The sequence below is a fragment of the Diprion similis genome, chromosome 9 (assembly GCF_021155765.1).
Source record: "Diprion similis isolate iyDipSimi1 chromosome 9, iyDipSimi1.1, whole genome shotgun sequence".
Classification (NCBI taxonomy): Eukaryota; Metazoa; Arthropoda; class Insecta; order Hymenoptera; family Diprionidae; genus Diprion; species Diprion similis.
The window spans coordinates 5,793,539-5,811,911 of NC_060113.1; the positions used below are offsets into that span (position 1 = coordinate 5,793,539).

The 18,373-nt window shown below is 38.0% G+C and overlaps 3 protein-coding genes across 8 annotated transcripts in view; 2 read left to right on the plus strand and 1 right to left on the minus strand.

Moving 5' to 3' along the window:
* LOC124410365 (larval cuticle protein A3A-like) overlaps window positions 1-17,854 on the plus strand; it is a 27,852-nt gene extending 9,998 nt beyond the window's left edge. The window contains exons 1-3 of one of the 5 annotated variants that reach the window (XM_046888661.1): window positions 5,631-5,696; window positions 6,264-6,747; window positions 17,755-17,854. In XM_046888661.1, coding sequence (XP_046744617.1) covers window positions 5,685-5,696; window positions 6,264-6,747; window positions 17,755-17,792 — 534 coding nt within the window. In that variant the 5' untranslated portion in view covers window positions 5,631-5,684 and the 3' untranslated portion in view covers window positions 17,793-17,854. Of the gene's footprint in view, window positions 1-5,630; window positions 5,697-6,263; window positions 6,748-6,902; window positions 7,017-16,483; window positions 16,511-17,237 lie in introns of those variants that run through there. The other 4 variants (XM_046888665.1, XM_046888662.1, XM_046888663.1 and 1 more) reach the window with 4 other exon arrangements.
* The window catches only part of LOC124410362 (larval cuticle protein A3A-like), a 38,111-nt gene continuing 25,380 nt past the window's right edge, over window positions 5,643-18,373 (plus strand). The window contains exon 1 of the mRNA XM_046888658.1: window positions 5,643-5,696. Coding sequence (XP_046744614.1) covers window positions 5,685-5,696 — 12 coding nt within the window. The 5' untranslated portion in view covers window positions 5,643-5,684. The remainder of the gene's footprint in view (window positions 5,697-18,373) is intronic.
* On the minus strand, window positions 10,812-11,770 carry LOC124410361 (cuticle protein 21-like). Of its 2 annotated transcripts, XM_046888656.1 has the most exons (3): window positions 11,676-11,769; window positions 10,979-11,446; window positions 10,812-10,912 (listed from the first exon to the last, which is right to left on the minus strand). In XM_046888656.1, exons 1-3 carry the CDS (start codon window positions 11,685-11,687, stop codon window positions 10,871-10,873), a joined length of 522 nt encoding a protein of 173 aa, XP_046744612.1. In that variant the 5' UTR covers window positions 11,688-11,769; the 3' UTR covers window positions 10,812-10,870. The 2 variants fall into 2 exon arrangements, with proteins under 2 accessions (XP_046744612.1, XP_046744611.1); XM_046888655.1 differs by having other exon boundaries at window positions 10,812-11,446; window positions 11,676-11,770.

Genomic DNA, 18,373 nt, shown 5'->3' on the forward strand with positions numbered 1-18,373 from the left:
CAAAACCTATATATCGTGTTGAGGTAAAGTCAAGTTGAATTGTCGGTGAATAAAATTCTACTGAGGCCGAGTAATCGGGAGAATATTCTGTATTCCACAAAGCAGAAATACCGAGACGAGTTGGCACTGGCAAATTTAATTTCGCAACACGAGTTTGGAGCATGGCAGGTACGCAACTGCTCTCGTATGTAAATGCGATTGAATTGTATACGGGCAAAAGGTGTCGGCGTGTCAGCGTCAGCTCGCTGCAAGTTGAGTGTATCCGCGAATGGTTGAAGCATAAAAAAAGTTTAAGATAAAGGTTTATTTAAATTAAATCAAATTGTATAAAATCCAAGAAATTTTTACAGCGCTATACTCGGTTAAACCAAAATAAAATCTTCTTTATGATTTTTTATTTTCAAAATAAATAATGAATCAATTACTTTTTTCTTTAATTAACCATTATATTCACACATTTCCACAAATTGATGAAATACAAAAAAAAAAATACTTTTTTCGTAGGAAAAAACCTGATTTCTTGCGTTTTGTGAATACGAAAAAATTCTTTGATTCGTTCGAACGTTGAATTATCGCTTCAGATTGAACGGTGGGAATTGTGAAAGCAAAAATTTGTTGCAACGACTAATTTTACTTTGAGCTTAAAAAGCGATCGCGTACCACTTACGAAATTTTTTACAACCGTGATCTCGTCCTTCGCTTTTACGCAAATAACTTCATTCCAGAGTATCGAGCTCAGCACGCGATCCTTACAGTCAATTTTTAACCTCAATTACAACGTCATAACGAAACGCATGCAGATATTCCGCGTTGTCTCTTCTCACCAAATTGGATGACGTCAAGGCTAATGCTCCGATTATTAAGACGTCGAATTCCTCCGTTGAAGTCGATGCATTTACTGTATAATTATTTATTATCGTAGACCATTTTTTTTTTTATTTTTTTTTTTTTTTCCCTTCAAAAAAGTGTTGAATATCTTCAAAATTTTGGTTCTCTTTCACAAAATGTAAGGAACGAGTTTTTCTCGTATAAAAAACGTGTGTGTGTGTTTTTTTTTTTTTTTCAGACCAACAGATTCAGCGGAAATATTTTCAAATTTCAAAGAAAAATATTTTTGACTGAATACGTGCTTAAATTTTCAACTAGTCGTATTGCGGTAATGAAAAAAAAAAAAAAAAAAAACTAATAATTCACTAAACTGTAGAGCAATGCAAAAAAATGTTTATTCAATTTCAATGAACTTTTTCTCCGAGTTTTTGCTGGTATCTGGATTCGAAAGACGCCGATCGCACCAATCAATCAAAAGCCAACCCACTGTTAAAAATTCGAGTTCCCTAAACGCCTCCGTTCGGCATTGTCCACTGCCCAAAATTGTCCCTGAAGAATGGATGGGAATTTTGTCCGGTGATTCGGTACAAAATACGAATAGAATTAGACGACCTTGCTTCAAACCTGATCTATCCAATTTTGTATTCGAACGAGAATGTAATTGATCGGTTCGATTACGACTCGGTGAATAATCGCGAGGTGATCAACGATTAGTAACGACGATGAAAATTCATTTTTCAAACACAAGTTGTATTTGGATCAAACAGGTTTGACTTGAACAAAAAAAAAAAAAAAAAAAATCATTTCAATGCAATACATTTTTAATTTAATTTGACGAAATATTATTTTCCACCAACTAAATGACTATTCGAAAAATTTATGCTCCATAAAAGTTTTTAAATTTTTTTTTCAGCCTGAACTACATTGAAATATTTAATTTAATTACACTAAATGCATAATTGTTTTCAATCTACATCAACTGTTCCATAGCTTGAAAAAGATAATAATCGTGTTCAAAGATACAAGTAAATGAAAAACGTCAAAAATATCAATTCTCAAACATTCCCGGTGAATGTCTGGACAGCTGACCGCGAAATTGGCGTTGCAATTAAATTTAATTGCATAAACGCACTCCTTGCGTAATTTGCTCACCTGCTAAAGTCCGGCCGTCTCTTCCGTCCACTGCTTAATTTTTTTTTTTTTTTTTTTTTTTTATACATTCCCAGTTTATTTATAGCTTTTTTTTTCTCCTTTCAGGTCACGGGTTATGTTTCACAAAGACAGCCGACATCTTGATTCGGTTTATTCATTTTCTCATTCTCATCATGCCAGAGAAAATAGCTTAATTTTCTTTTGCACTTTGTTTAAAAAAATTCGCTTCGATTATCCTTGAATAAAAAAAAAAAATTGCTCTTTTCTCGTAACGTAAAATTAACACCTTATATTCTAAAGTAGAGCAATAATTTCTCGTCAAATTGTACAAATGTGCTGAAATCGTGAACCGTGACACAATTTATAGGTCTGAAAAGATGGAATTTTGTAATTCGTTGTTATTTATACCCGAGAGAAAAAAAAAAAAAAAAAAAAAAAAAAAATTGTAACAGTTACGTTGAAAAGACGAATCATACGAGCATCGATATTGTGTGCTGCTAGGCTAGTCGCGGGATGACAAGTGTGACGAAATAATAAATATAATTAAACGAAAAATTTTGTTTCACCGTTTGATTTACTCAAGCATAAACATACTCGTACACATAAATACGAGTAAATTATTACTGTATAAAAAAAAAAGAAAAAAAAAGAAAAAAAAGAAAAATGCGTCGACGAACACGTATAACGTATAATGTCAAATTGCGCAATAATCCCGAAGAATTTTACGTGTAGGTACCTACCTACTACGCCTTTCTCTCGACACGCGGAATCGCCGAAATCAGAACATCGTCGTGAACCTGCAACAGATCGCCGCGTTTAAAACCTGATTGACGACACAATTTTACAATAAATTGCACCAGTCTGTGCATTATAATTTTCTCGTTAAAACCCACCTACTTTGTATATCTCTCAACCCGCGTTTTGATCGAAAAATAAAATATATAATTTACGTAATCAGATCATTTATTATAAAAAAAAGAAACGCAGTTTTCTTTCGTTGCAAATTTTTGGCACGTGTTTAGATGAAAGGAGATCTATCAACAGCTTTTCTTCAAAGTTTTTTCTTTCTCTTATCAACAAATTTTTATTCATCAATGAAATAATTGAATTTATCCTCGATGTTTTTTTTTTTTTTTTTTTTTTTTGGTAATACCGTGTCAAATCGTTTTTACACACATACAGTCCAAATGTTTTTTGCGCAAAAATTCCTTCCAATTCATGCGTTCCGCTTCAACGAAGAAAAAAATCCACCTATGCTATGTTAAATAACCGATTTTATTGCTATTAAATATTGTTTTGATTGTTATAAATCACAGTTAAGTTTCATTGGCACAAAGATAAGATTTCTTTGATCAGCTACATTTTTTTTTTTTTTTTTTTTTTTTTTTTTTACATTTCAAAATTTGATATATATTTCTTTAATTTTCCGCTTCTCTGTAGTCAAGGCAGTCATTAAATGGATTTTGATGATTTTAGTATCAATTGATGCTCTTCTTTCTCATTTATATAAATCCGATTATATCTTGAGCGAAATCGATTCATAAATTCCTGAGTTATTTGTTAAATTATTTTCTCCGACAATAAGTCGAAACGAATCGATCAATTCGGATGAATAATTTTCATTCGATTTAGAAGTCATGAAATTTGAGAAAAATCGGATAAGTGATTCCTGAGTTTTGCGTAAACGTAAAAATGTTGTAAAAAAAATTTATTGGTTTCGCAAACAACAGGAATGGCTGAAAATTCTGGAACTGATTCTTTCATGCTAAACAATTAATTCTGACTTGAAAGAAATTTTCTGTCATGTGCCAAATGTAGAAATATAATCGATCCGAATCGTATGACTTGAAAATCATGCGGGTACAAAATATTGGCGATAAATACAGACTCGCTTATTTATCGAACCAAGAAACTGCCTCGAGGGTCTAACCAGTCAGATCTTCGCCTCGCTAGTCCGGCTTCTTATTTTTCTATCGCAGCTACGGATCCCGGATGTCGCAGCAAAAACAAATTACATCCTTGAATAAGAAATAATCCCGAATCAATTCTCGAAGGTTGAACAAAGCGTATGATATCCGAGAGAAAATTTTCAAAACGTTATCTCGCATATTTTACATCTAATTTATATATTTTAATTAATTTTAATTTTGTAGAAAATAGAAAAAATTCATTTCTTCACATTGCCCAAATAATGCAGAAAAATTTTTGCACAAACAAATTGCAAATCTCATGTGAATTGTTGAACATTTTAGCTTCTTAGCGATGCAGTTGCTTTTCGTTTACAGCAGTATCCGCTCTATTTTTTCACCCAGCCGTGCAAAAATTAATCTCTCATTTTAAAGTGGCTATTAATAGTAACCTGGGTTTAGTCAGGGGCCAATTCTTAAGTAAGATTCATGCATTCAGAGCTGTATTCATTTGCATATGACCTGAGATTTTACGCACGATATGCTCTCACCTTAGGTTAGAAATATTATATCGAGCTGCACGAGTTATTAGATAGATGAATAAGTCGGTTGGCCTTTTACAAAATTCTTTTTTTCAAGATCGTCGCCAATCTGTTGATGTGTCAATTTTTTCACCACTGAAAGAGCGTGAGTTTTTTTTTGTTTTTTTTTTTTTTTATTTGTCTCTCAGTTTAATCAAAACTTTACGCTAATTCAAGTGAGATGATGTCTTTTTATAGCGACAGTGAGTGAAATATTCTATTGAAATACAAATCCATTGGAAAATGTATAATTGAAAGAAAAAAAAAAAAATTTCTGACGGATATACATTTTTTTTTTTTTTTTTTTTTTTTAATTATTTAAAAAAAAAAATTTATTCGCTATGACCACAAATTTAATAACCATGAAAAACAATTTTCCATAGACGTACAGTGAAATAAATAATTTTTATGAGTGCGATTACTTAATTAAAATTTCAATTTTTTATCTTCAGTTATTTTAATTTCGAATTTGAAATTCTAACTTCCGAAATTTGCACTGAAACGAAACTTTCAGAACGAGAACCTCGAAACGTTCCCGAAACAACAAAAAATTCTACAAAACTTCAACACTCCCGTTGTTTCCAGGATTTGTATATAAATTTTGAAAACTCTACAAAGAACGAATTTCTTTCACACAATTTTGAAACTTCTACGATAGACCGCAGTGTCAAAAAATGTATGGAAACGAATTTCGAAAACTGTAAAATCTCACTTTTCCAGCTCCGGGAATGTTGCAAGTTGAAAATATTCGTACCGATCAACAATACCTATTAAAAAAATGTACAAATTCGATATGGAATGCAAATGCACTTGGATATTTTTTTTTCAAAATTCATGTTCAAAATGTTAAAACACGGTTATTAAACTACATATTTCATACTCGAATTTCGACTCTCCACGCGAACTTCACATTACTAATTATTGTCTATCAAACCTCGACTGTTCCAACAATTTCTGCAATTCCGTCTAGCAAGCCAGTGAGCCAGTTCAAATAATTAATAACCGCCAATTAGCGTCCGCGATCCCGCTGTATCGTCAGTTCCTTGTTCGCGTCGGTGCTCCAAAAACAGAAGGATTCAAGGCAGTCCGGATACGGTGGTCCGATCCGTGGTGGCGGGGTGTGGTCACTCCCCCCATCGGGCAAGTCCTATAAAAGAAGTTGAACTCAGCCCAGAAGGCATCAGTTCCGCACAGTTGATCCAGCGCTTCTACAGTCATGGCCTTCAAGGTTGGTCAAGTTTCACCACAAAGTGGCGATACGCCACACACACACACACACACACACACACACACAATACGATCCGCCTAACTCTGGAGCCAGATTTGATATCAAAGTACACTTAAGTCGAAATTTACTCTTCAGTTAAGTGCTCGGTGGCTTGATAAGCAATCGAGCATTTTGCCTGATAGGTTGGATTTTGGTTTGAAAAAGGTCAAGTGCTTGGCTAATATCAATTCTGAATCTGACGTTTATACAGAACGATTTCCTTGGATCTTCCCGACACTTCGCAAGCAAACAAGCAACCGAAGTTACAATTCCAAGTCTATACTTCAATTTTTGAAAAGATATTTCCGTCTGATCTACCAGACGACGAGGACTCGGCTAAGCTCTGTTTACCGAGTCCACGTTAGCCCAAATATCGTTTGAGAAATGGCAGTAGAGACGTAAAATGTACCTTCTATTGTCCAAGGAGTATTGAAGCTCCGGAAACCCTCAAGGAAACCACTTGGTACTTGGTACCAACCTGCAAGACTGAAGTACCTGTGTAACTCTTTGTTGTTGATTGTTGAACAGTTCGTCACCCTCTTCGCCCTCGTGGCCGCCGCCAACGCCGGATTTCTGGCCCCCGCCCCCCAGGGCTACCACGCGGCCCCCGCCTACGGCTATGCTGCACCAAGTTACGGTTATGCGGCTCCTCTCGCCAAGGCCGTCGTCACCAAGACCGTCGACGCCGACTACGACCCGAACCCCCAGTACAGCTACTCCTACGACGTCCAGGACTCGCTAACCGGGGACAACAAGGAGCAGCACGAGACCCGCGACGGAGACGTCGTCCACGGTGGATACTCGCTCATCGAAGCTGACGGAACCCGCCGCATCGTCGACTACACCGCCGACCCCGTTAACGGATTCAACGCCGTCGTCCGCAAAGAGGGCGCTGCCGTCGCCGTCAAGACCGTCGCTGCCCCCGTCGTGGCCAAGTACGCCGCCCCCATTGCCCACGCTCCACTCGCCTACGCGGCCCCCATCGCCAAGTACGCCGCCCCCCTGGCTTACTCCGGATACTCACAATACGCTGCACCAGTCACCAAGATCGCATCTCCCTTGGCCTACTCCACCTATGGAGCAGCACCCATCGCTAAGTACGCCGGCCCCATCGCCTACTCCGGATACGCTGCACCAGTCGCCAAAATCGCATCTCCCTTGGCGTACTCCACCTACGGAGCAGCACCCATCGCCAAGTACGCGGCACCTCTGGCTTACTCCGCCCCTGCTTACTACCACTAAGTCATTCGACCCTTTCGAAAAATAAATAATACCATTTGATATTGTACTTTTTTATCTAATGCTTACTTTAAGTGTACCCAACCGTATTCTGTAGCATGATTTACTTATACCTACTCTGGAGTCGTGATGGCACCGAATTAGGATTTTTGGAACTGGTTCTGTCCAGGTTTTCTTTCAATTAGTAATAGGTATGAGGAACTGACACAAGCCTCGAACTGTCGTAAGATTAGATGAAACGAATCTACATTTAAATTAGAAGTAGTATAACACTTCTTCTCGGTTCATCGGTGAACACAAAGATTAGGGTGGCGCAAAAAAACCGACTATTTTTTTTTTTTTTTCGAGTCTCGTGTGACAAAATGTCAGTTTTTGATGTTTTAAGAGCCCACTCCAAAGGACAGTTCGAGAAAAAATCTTTCAAGAAGTCGCTCCACATTTTTTAAAACGTCAGAAATCGTCGAAAATCGATTTTTTTTTTTTTTTGTTTAATTTTTTTTTCTCGTTACGGTATAATTTTATAGACAAAAAAAAAATAAGTTTCCGAAAGTTTCAGTGCAAAATTTGAAGTTTGAAAAGTCGCTCATCATTTTTTTTCAATTCTTTGGTGCATTTCTTTAGATCTTTTCGAGCGACCTTTCAATATTCATATTAAAATTTCATAAATTTTTTTTCTTTAATTTAGTAAGAAAGAATCGATAACAATACACCACGACATGAATGAAAAATCAAACAAAATACTGAAAATATAATTTTTTTAATTTATTTTTTTTAACGATCTTTGACATTTAAAAAAATTTTGAGCGACCTCTTAAAAAAAATTTTTTTTTGAGCTGTCCTTCGGAGTGGGCTCTCAAAACATCAAAAACTAACATTTTGTCACACGAGCCTCGAAAAAAAAAAAGAAAAAAAAAAAAAAATAATAGTCAACTTTTTTGCGCCACCCTAATAAAGATATTCTCTAACTTAAAATTGGAACAGGACTTCGCCATCTGTCACTCGATTTATGCCGTGTCGAAATCTACCAATTTCAAAAGTGTCGACTACGAGTGAGAAAAACGCTGCCAAGGTATAGTGGAGACGTAAGTGCTAAAACTGTACCGCATCGGTCGGTCCGAAAGCTCAAGATTTAGAGTGAAAGATAAACAAGCCCGAAGCGAACTCCATTCTCTTTGAATCCTGCATTTCATCTGAAAATGAGATCTCGAATTGGCCAATTCGTTTCGATTTACCAAGACACTGTCTCATTATACAAAACACGAAATGAACGCTGTTCAAATACGCTTAGTAATAATAAATTATCGCATCAAGATCGCGGATCCATGTTGGTCTATCGTTAGCTGGCAGATGCGATATTACGATGGTTAGAGCCAAAGGAATTCGTGAAAGTGGTTGTCGACTACAAATCGTCTCTCAACCAATCATGTTAATCTTTTAACCGGTAGACCAAGCGGCTGATGGCTCATAGGTTTAGCAGTTAGAAAAAGTTGAGTGGAAAATTAATTATCAATCCTGGATGATTGTGTAATGCGTGTGCAATGGAGTCAACACGTATAAATAGAACGGAATCTTCTCGTGGCATAAAGAAACGAGTTTCTATCTCACCCACTTCTGATTTCTTTCTTTTCTCTTAAATGGCATGCATATTGCATATATATATATATATATATATATATATAATATAATATAATATTATACAGAGGTGGCAATTGAAAGTGAGTCGATTATTGATAACGATTTTCTGGTTCTCAGCCGCAGTGTTTTACACCGTGACATGACGTAACGATGTCTTATTCAACTCAGTAATGGTTCGAAATGAGACACTGTTAAATGCACGGTGCGTCAATTTTATTGAACTATCGGCTGCTTTCCTAGCTCAAGCAGCTTTCATTAATCAACGATCGATCACTTCTGTTGGATAATTATTCATTTTTGAGTCGATGTGATACCATATTTCATATAGTTCCTATATATTGGACGTGAAAAAGGGATATGATTTTTAAACAAACGATGAATACAAAGTATATAAGATTTTTATCAAACGCTTTAAGGGATTGTCTCAGTGTGACCCTTCGAAAAATCACTGATTTTCGCGATTTTTTATTTTTATTTTAATGTTGTAATGAACTAAACGGTCTGGTTTTCTTCTTATAAATAAATACATTCATGCCGAATACAAAATGATTTTTTTTACATTCATTTATTTAGTATATAAAATATGAACGCGTTTTTCTTGGAATGGTGTTTTTCAAAACGGTGTCCACTCTCAAAGGAAGAGTTCTGAAGATATCTGTTTCTTTTTTTTTTTAATCTTCCTATTTTTTTTTACGAAAAACTGTCGAAAAAAAGGGCCAAATTCGATACTTTTTGTTCAAAAACAGAAAAAAAAACAAAAAAAACAAAAAAAAAGCGCGATATCGACTTTCCTACAGATTAATAAATCTTTTTGAAATTTTTGCATCAGATCAAAATTGCGGCCGCAATCGTGAACATCGTACAGTGACTTTTATTTTAACGTGTCATTTCAAGAATTAATTTAATTATTATATACTAAATAAATGAACGTAAAAAAAATCATTTTGTATTCGGCATGAATGTATTTATTTGTAAAAAGAAAATCAGACCGATTAGTTTATTACAATGTTAAAAAGAAAAAGAAAAATCGCGAAAATCAGTGATTTTTCGAAGGGTCATCAGACTGAGACGATCCCTTAACTTTGGACTGGAACAAAGCTCATTCTACAAATACCAAAAAAATTCAAATCATCAATTTAGTTTTGTGTATCCGTAATGAAACCAATAAATATTGAGTGTAAAAAAACTATAGAGGATGCACAGTCAAGTTCCATTCCATTGGAACGCGGAGAATTGGACAAATGATTTTTGTAAAACCACTTCCAATGGAACCGCTGTATCTTTTCCGAGAGCCACGTATGCCAGACAATCTATGCAGCATTGTGCATTGGGATAAGCAAAGTACCCGTGTTGTATCGTGTAACCTCGACAATACAACGCGGTTTAGTTTATTGCAGGATACAGTCGAGTCAGCCTTGTTGTGTCTTGCGCCGTTCTCATGAATGAAAAAACGACGTCGCCTCACGTTCGCAACGACAACGAAGCGAAGGTTGCAAAGGGTTTATTTTCACTGACGTGTCGTTATTATCTCCTTCTGCATTGCTCCCGGATCCCTTTCCAAGACACTTGACCCGTGTCAAGGTCTGTTCTGCGCCAAGGTTGAGGCTCGGGAAAATTAATTGAAGGAAGAAAGAACGCTCGCATGCATGACATACACGCACAGCATACGTGTGCGAATAAAACGCTGTATTAATATTGCTCCGAAATCAAATTATCGACTACCTACCATAAACCAAGATCTAGCAAGTTGATAAGAATAAAAGAATTGCTCAACTTTTGCTCAACGCGCTGTGCTATACTTTTTATATGTACGTGTGTATCATACGGCAAGTGTTCAGACAGTACGAGACAGATATTTGCATTGCAATTTCGACTGGCGAATTAATACCGATTACGTAGGTCTGAAGCTGTCCAAGTGTGGACTAGTTATTTGTACAGTATACATATAGTGCTATAACGAAAGTCACAGTTTCATCTACTGTCTATTCGAATTTTTGCTAAGAGACAATTGAGACTGTTTAACTGATCTTTATCGGTTATTGATGCATTTGTCTATTCGTTTCCATCATTACGAATGGATGATAAGTAGCAAAATAAATAATGCGATTATAGGCATCAAAGCAAACTCCCGACTGACCCGAAAATTCCGAAACAGTTTGGTTCCGGTAACACAATTTAAAGTTAATGAAAACAGAGCTGAAGTAAGCTTCTTCAAATAGTCAGTTTATTGGAAATAAATAGTTCGTCGAATGGTGAAGGGCTTAGTGGTAGTAGCCGTAGGCGGGGGCGGCGTAGGCAGCGGGTGCAGCGTACTTGTGGACGACGGGGGCAGCGGCGTAGTGCACGGGGGCGGCGGCGTAGTGCACGGGGGCGGCGTACTTGGCTACGACGGGGGCGGTGGCGTAGGTGAGGGGGGCAGCGTACTTGGCAACGACGGGGGCGGCGGCGTATTTGGCGACGACGGGGGCGGCGACGGCCTTGACGGCGACGGCTGCGGGTTCCTTGCGGACGACGGCGTTGAATCCGTTGTGGGGGTCGGCGGTGTAGTCGACGACGCGGCGGGTGCCGTCAGCCTCGATGAGGGAGTAGCTGCCCTGGACGACGTCTCCGTTCCTGGTCTCGGTCTGGCTCTTGGCGTCTCCGGTGATCGAGTCGTGGACGTCGTAGGAGTAGCTGTACTGGGGGTTGGGGTCGTACTCGGCGTCGACGGTCTTGGTGACGACGGCCTTGGCGATCGGGGCGGCGTAGCCGTAGGCGGGGGCCGCGTGGTAGGCCAGGGGGGCGGGGGCGAGGACTCCGGCGTTGGCGGCGGCCACGAGGGCGGCGAAAGCGAAGAACTATAACGAATGAGGTAATATCTTGTCAATTAGTGCACAGTAGTGTTAGTACTTTTGGCGTTGCATTCGAGCTCCGGTCTTTCTTTATATATATATATATAAAGCTTTGCTTTTACCAATTTCTTATCGCTATATATATATATATATAGCGATAAGAAATTGGTAAAAGCAAAATTCTTGTTTTATTTAATGAACGACTGCAGTTTGAGACAATATCTCATAGACAAACCTTGAATGCCATTGTTGAGATTGACTGGGATCGACTGGATGTGTGATGCTTGTGGCAGAATGTGCCCGGGTTTATATATCGGTGATCCCCACCTCCGTTTCGGACTTTCAAACTTTAATGGCGGAAGCAGTCCGCGTACAATCTTTGGTGGATTTTGGCTGCTGGACTGACCACTTACCAAGACGATTAAAAACGCGCAGTGTAGTGAAAATTTACCGAAGGATACGCGTTATTTTGCGCACACACACACAAACACACACGCGTACCGCATTTCGCAATACTTTATCTCCCGGCACTGAATTCATACGCAGCAATTTACAAATCGGGTCGAAACATGATTGAACCATTTTGTGAATAATTCAAATTTCCATTCAACTCCGTGTCTGCACCTATATACATTACATTCACGTATTCATCAGACGAATGCATGCAAAAAAAAATGCACAATCAACATCTCCCGATAGCTGTGCATATTTAGTTATGCCATTTGAAATCTATCAAATACTTCGTTTAAACAACCAATAAAATGTATTTTCAAACTACAACCGTCATTGAGTGAGTTGTTAAATTCCCCAAAAAAATTTCTTCACCCTTTCATCAGCCGATCGGCGACCCTGACTTCTGCACACATATAAATCGTTGCATCAGAGAAATTCTAATATCGTAACTATACCAGCCGGTAAAAATAAGTGGAACACTTCACCTAGATACACCTATTAGCTATTTATTTGCAAAATGAACGAGACCAATAAAAGATTAATCAAATATCAATCAGCCTCATGCAATCAAAAGGCAACGATTTTGTGTTCGGTATTTTCTGATCTAAACTTTACCCGATACGTCACTAAATCTAATCATTATCCGCATCCGGATCACCGAATGAATCAGGTTCAAGATCCGAGAACCTGACTGTACCTACACATTAGTTCTGCTCGAATGCACGGTGCGCTAAAAGATTGATCATTGCCCTCGGAGAGAGAGAGAGAGAGAGAGAGAAACTCGATCTCGATGGATAGATAGATCTTCGTATTTCCGCATGGCTTCCATCGATCGGCCATCGGCACTGGATTCTAAATCGTTTATCAACCTGCACCACCTGCAGGCCAGCAAAAAGTTGCTGAGTGAAGAGTCCGGGTGTGATTCAAAATCCGGGACAGTCTTTGTCAAAGTCACAGGATTCCGAATCGAACGCGTTATTCCCACCCACGGAGACAATATCGTGTCCAATCGAATCGTGATACCGTGAAAGCAATAAAACTTTATACATAGCGTTGCTCTTTATTCCACTAAAACGACTGAATCACTGCTTTTTGCAACGCGCCCTGATCTTAGCAGAATTTGTAACTTCCCAAAACGTTTCCTTTTTTTTTTTTTTTTTTTGGTAAAAATATAACATGCAACTGCCTTTTTTCTCGACTAACAATTATTTATTTCTTTCATTTTTGTTTTTTTTTTCTCTTTGTTTTACCGCGCTATATACGTGGTGGTGGGATCAAAAAAGCAGAAAGGGAGGCGAAAAATTTACGGTAAATTCTTTCAAGGTGAATTTCGCATTTCCTTTTACAGCAGCTGGGCGTTGTATTGGTTAAATAAAAGGCAATAAGTACAACGCCGAGTAGAATTTTCGGCTGGACCTCGCGCTTGTCTGCAACCTTGCCTCGAACTTATTTCAACCTTCGATTTTTAAACGCGCTGTGATAAAGTCTTGAGAAAGGTACGATCGTGCAGATATAAGTCTCGAATGTACAGCTTCCGTGTGACGACGACGCGACGGTGCGAATCAGGTTTCGAGAAACGTCGATATATATATATATTTTTTTCAACTATTTTCACGGTATATGGATCACCGAGCGTTATAAAGTTAATTCCCGAGCGAAATTCCAAAAACAGAAACGCTCGGTATATGCCCGATGACGAAGTTATACGATACGCTTTTGCCCCGAGCACAAAGGACCGACATTCTTTATATTACGCCGGTCTCTGGAATGAGGACGAAAAAAAGAAGGCAAAAACCGTTGCAGAATATTGCCAGAACTTTTATTCCGAGGAAATTATTGCGTCGAGTAATGGTGGGTGGCTTTTTGATCTGTTCAATATCGAATTTTGAAAAACACGGTACTCACTTTGGTTTCGTATAACAATAAGGAGAAACGATATATGTTTCATTTGAATAAATAAAAAGTTATTTCAATTAAATTGATTAAATAAAATTTTACTCTCGAAAAACAAAACCTGAATTTAATTGGATGAAAAGAATTTTACTCGCGTTTGCAATTAACACTTACCAAAACCAAATGAATATTCTTTATTATAGTTTATCGTTATATATATATATATATATATATATATATATATATATATATATATTAGAGTGGCGCAAAAAACCGACTTTTTTTTTTTTTCAGAGTCTCGTGTGACAAAATGTTAGTTTTTGATGTTTTAAGAGCCCACTTCAAAGGACAGCTCAAAAAAAAATTTTAAGAGGTTCCTCCAAATTTTAAAAAATGTCAAAAATCGTCAAATAATTAAATTAAAAAAATTGTATTTTCAGTATTTTGTTCAATTTTTAATTCACGTCGTGGTGTATTGTTATCGGTTCCTTCTAACTAAATTAAAGAAAAAAATTTGTGAAATTTTAATACGAATATTAAAAGGTCGCTCGAAAAGATCTAAAGAAATGGACCAAATAATTGGAAAAAAAATTATGAGCGACCTTTCAAAATTCAAATTTTGCACTGAAACTTTCGGAAACTCTTTTTTTTTCTGTCTATAAAATTATACCGTAACGAGAAAAAAACTTTTTTTAAAAAATCTATTTTTGACGATTTCTGAAGTTTTAAAAAATGTGGAGCGACCTCTTAGAAATTTTTTTTTTGAACTGTCCTTTGGAGTGGGCTATTAAAACATCAAAAACTAACATTTCGTCACACGAGACTCAAAAAAAAAAAAAGAAGAAAATATTCGGTTTTTTTGCGCCACCCTAATATAGATATATATATATATATTACGAGATCAAATTGTCGAAATATTTCATCAACAGCAGGTCACAAATTCGACTTAAAATTCAATTCATTGTTAGATCGACAAAAATTTCCTCAATCCAAAGCATAAATATTTCTTTTGTTAAGAAAAAATTTTGTTAAAAAAGATACTAGTTAGATAAATTTTTTCTCAATCTTATTTTCAATTCACGCAATCACTCATGACAGATCTGTAATATCCAGGGAAATTAAAAACCTGGCGAAGGCGTTGGCTTAGGATTAGAAATTCTGTTTAGGACGATAATCGATGTAAATCCGTCCAATTCTATTGTCAGTTTGACGGCGACAATGTAGGAATTATTCCGTGCGTTTTCTCAATGTTGCGGAAACGATCGCGTAAGAATCGATCCTATGAATATTTAACAGGAGAAATGGGTTCGGGTTTCGGACCCGCGGTGGTGACTAATGATCCCCAACAAATGCAGCCCATGCCAATTCCATTCTATTGTACAACGAACAAGCAAGAGAGAGACGGAGAGAGAGAGAGAGAGAGAATAAATTTACTTCGAAGCACCTCGCGGGCGGTAAAAGCTTTCTTCAGAAAATTGAATCAAACGAAATTTAGGGAGAAAACCGGCAAAACAAAATTGCTTTTCCTTTTTTTTATCTTCGAGTCTTTAATGTCAGATCGGCTGAATTGTTTTTTGGATTGAATTGTGAAAATGTTTCAATTGCAGAGAATAAAAGATTGTGGAATCAAATTCTGTAAGAATTAATAAAAACTATATATATATATATATATATATATATATACTATGAAATTAATAATTTGAAAAATCCTATGACAAGACAGATTATCACCGAGTCCTCGATATTTGATTCTATTTTACAATAAAATCTATCGATCGAGTTCATTTTTCAAAATTCATGATACAAAATTAAAACTGACGAAAGAATTTCTGGATCATTAAAATACTGAATTATTTTTAAAAAGTATATATTTCGTGGTAAAAAATCAAAATCTAAAAGTGACTCGTCATATTACGCGATAAAGCTAACAAGTAACGATCGATTTGGAATTGTCAATTCATTGGGTCATTCGTTAAATTTTGCGTAAATTTTTTTACTTCGTTTTTTCGTTCCACGTCCACGAGCAAGACCGCCTGCAAGATCTGGTTCATAAATATATTATATATTTGATTCTTAGCTTGATCATGATTTACGTTTACATATTGCTTCATATTCGTATATGTATAAAAGTCACACATGTAAGATCTGATATAACTAGTTGAACAACTTTCTTCGATTCGAACAAGCTCGATCTATCGATCTATAATATTTTATCGTCGCGGCACAAAGTTCACATTCATAATTTTACACCCAAATATTAATCCCCCGAAAATATACATATTCACACAGAATATTTTGAACTTTACAAAAGCGACGATCATCTTCTCCGAGGTGTCCGAATCATCGAACTCTGAGCGTTTGAATAACGGCGTAACGAGTCTCGGCTGACATTGAAATGAAATTAAGTAGATCAACGGCTGTGGGAGTTCTGCGTGGCTAGAAGGATTAGGTAACCGGAGGCAAGGCCGCGGCCTAGTCCCGTCGCCCTGAGCTCGCGACCGCCGAGCTAGCAGCACCAGGAGTAAGTAAGTAGTAAGATGGGTGTGGCGCGAAATAAAATTTCTAAAACGACTCGACGCAGCTTGTCGAACATAACAGGGAACTGACCGCCGTTGCATCACTCGCTTGACAGCCCGGACGGGGTATAAAAACCGAATTCGCTCGACTGAATGGCATCATTCGTACGACGCAGATCAATCCAGCAAATTCGCAATGGCATTCAAGGTACGACGAAAAATTTTCGAATAATATAATCCTTGTTAACGATCTACCGCCGGTAAAGTCGTTGGGTTTAATTTTTTTGACACATTTTTTTTTTTTTTTTTTTTTATCTCAAGTTTTTCAAAATTCTAATTTGTAATATAAATTAATTTGACAAAATTTTTAATTAGCTTAACAAATTGGCAAACTTTTACCACTAGCAGTGGTTGTGAAGGTGGACCTTAAGGGATGGTCGGAGTGCCAAGGAAGTGATCGAATCGGAATTGAAAATTTTCTTCTGTATAGAATAATGAAAAATTTTGAAATTTTTTAGTATAATAATATTTGCTCATCCGCTTCTGTGAGAATTGAGAAAAGTTCGAGAAGTTGCTGTAAAATTAAGGGAAAGATAAGATTATTCAGATATCGGTAGAGTGACATAACCTCAAATTGAATGAGAATCTGTTGTAACTATATACACAGTGTTTAGTATAATTATCCAAACTCTTTCTACAATTGCAAAGACTCACTGCTCAAAGTTTTTAAAAGATTTCATTATTCTAAAAAGAAGCGATCTATAAAATACGATTCACGCACTCCGACCTCCCCTCAAAAAAGTGGTCACAAATGGCACGCTTACCCTGTCGAGAGTGAAAAGCGTTTCTTTCCTTCCTTTCTAATTCTATATATCGTTTTCATAATGCTCTTTTCATACATAACTAAACGAACAAATCTCTTGACTCATTTACAGTTCTTCGCTTTCGCCGCCCTCGTGGCCGCCGCCAACGCCGGAGTCCTCGCCCCCGCCCCCCTGGCTTACCACGCCGCCCCCACCTACGGCTACGCCGCCCCGATCGCCAAGGCCGTCGTCACCAAGACCGTCGACGCCGAGTACGACCCCAACCCCCAGTACAGCTACTCCTACGACGTCCACGACTCGATCACCGGAGACGCCAAGAGCCAGACCGAGACCAGGAACGGAGACGTCGTCCAGGGCAGCTACTCCCTCATCGAGGCTGACGGCACCCGCCGCGTCGTCGACTACACCGCCGACCCCCACAACGGATTCAACGCCGTCGTCCGCAAGGAACCCGCGGCCGTCGCCGTCAAGACCGTCGCCGCCCCCGTCGTCGCCAAATACGCCGCCGCCCCCGTCGTTGCCAAGTACGCTGCCCCCCTCACCTACGCCGCCGCCCCCGTCGTAGCCAAGTACGCCGCCCCCGTGCACTACGCCGCCGCCCCCGTCGTCCACAAGTACGCTGCACCCGCTGCCTACGCCGCCCCCGCCTACGGCTACTACCACTAAGCCCTTCACCATTCGACGAACTATTTATTAATTGGAATAAAATCACACGTTCTTAGAAATGTAAATTAGCCTTCGTTTTTCGATTTTACGGATATACCTGTTCTCTTCCAATTTAGTGAGCTAAGTTATAATTCACCTCTCCACCAAGATTCGTGGACTTGTCAATAATCACGTATCACGGCCAAATTAGCTAGTGTGCTTACGTAAAGAAGTAGAGATATATTAATTATTTAGCTTCAGCGATGATGAAGAATCTCAGATCCCTTCATCTTCTTCTCATACTTTGTAGCTTGGGAAAAAATTTTAATCTGATTTTTATGCTCACACTGACACTAATAAGAGTTGAGTAAAAATTATTCAGTGAAAAAGAGATTCGGTTTTCTATCGACTATTGAGTTTTTTGCGTGTGTTCATGTTTTCGTAATTTAAACAAAAACAAACTACACGTCCATCGGTGAAGAAATAGCTTGTGCAGGCAGCTGTGTGTCACTTTCGCGTTAAAGTCTATTCACAAGCCGCACGAAGCGTCAGTTACGTTACCTGGCAGGTAAAAAAACAGGTTAATACCAATCGTAGATTTT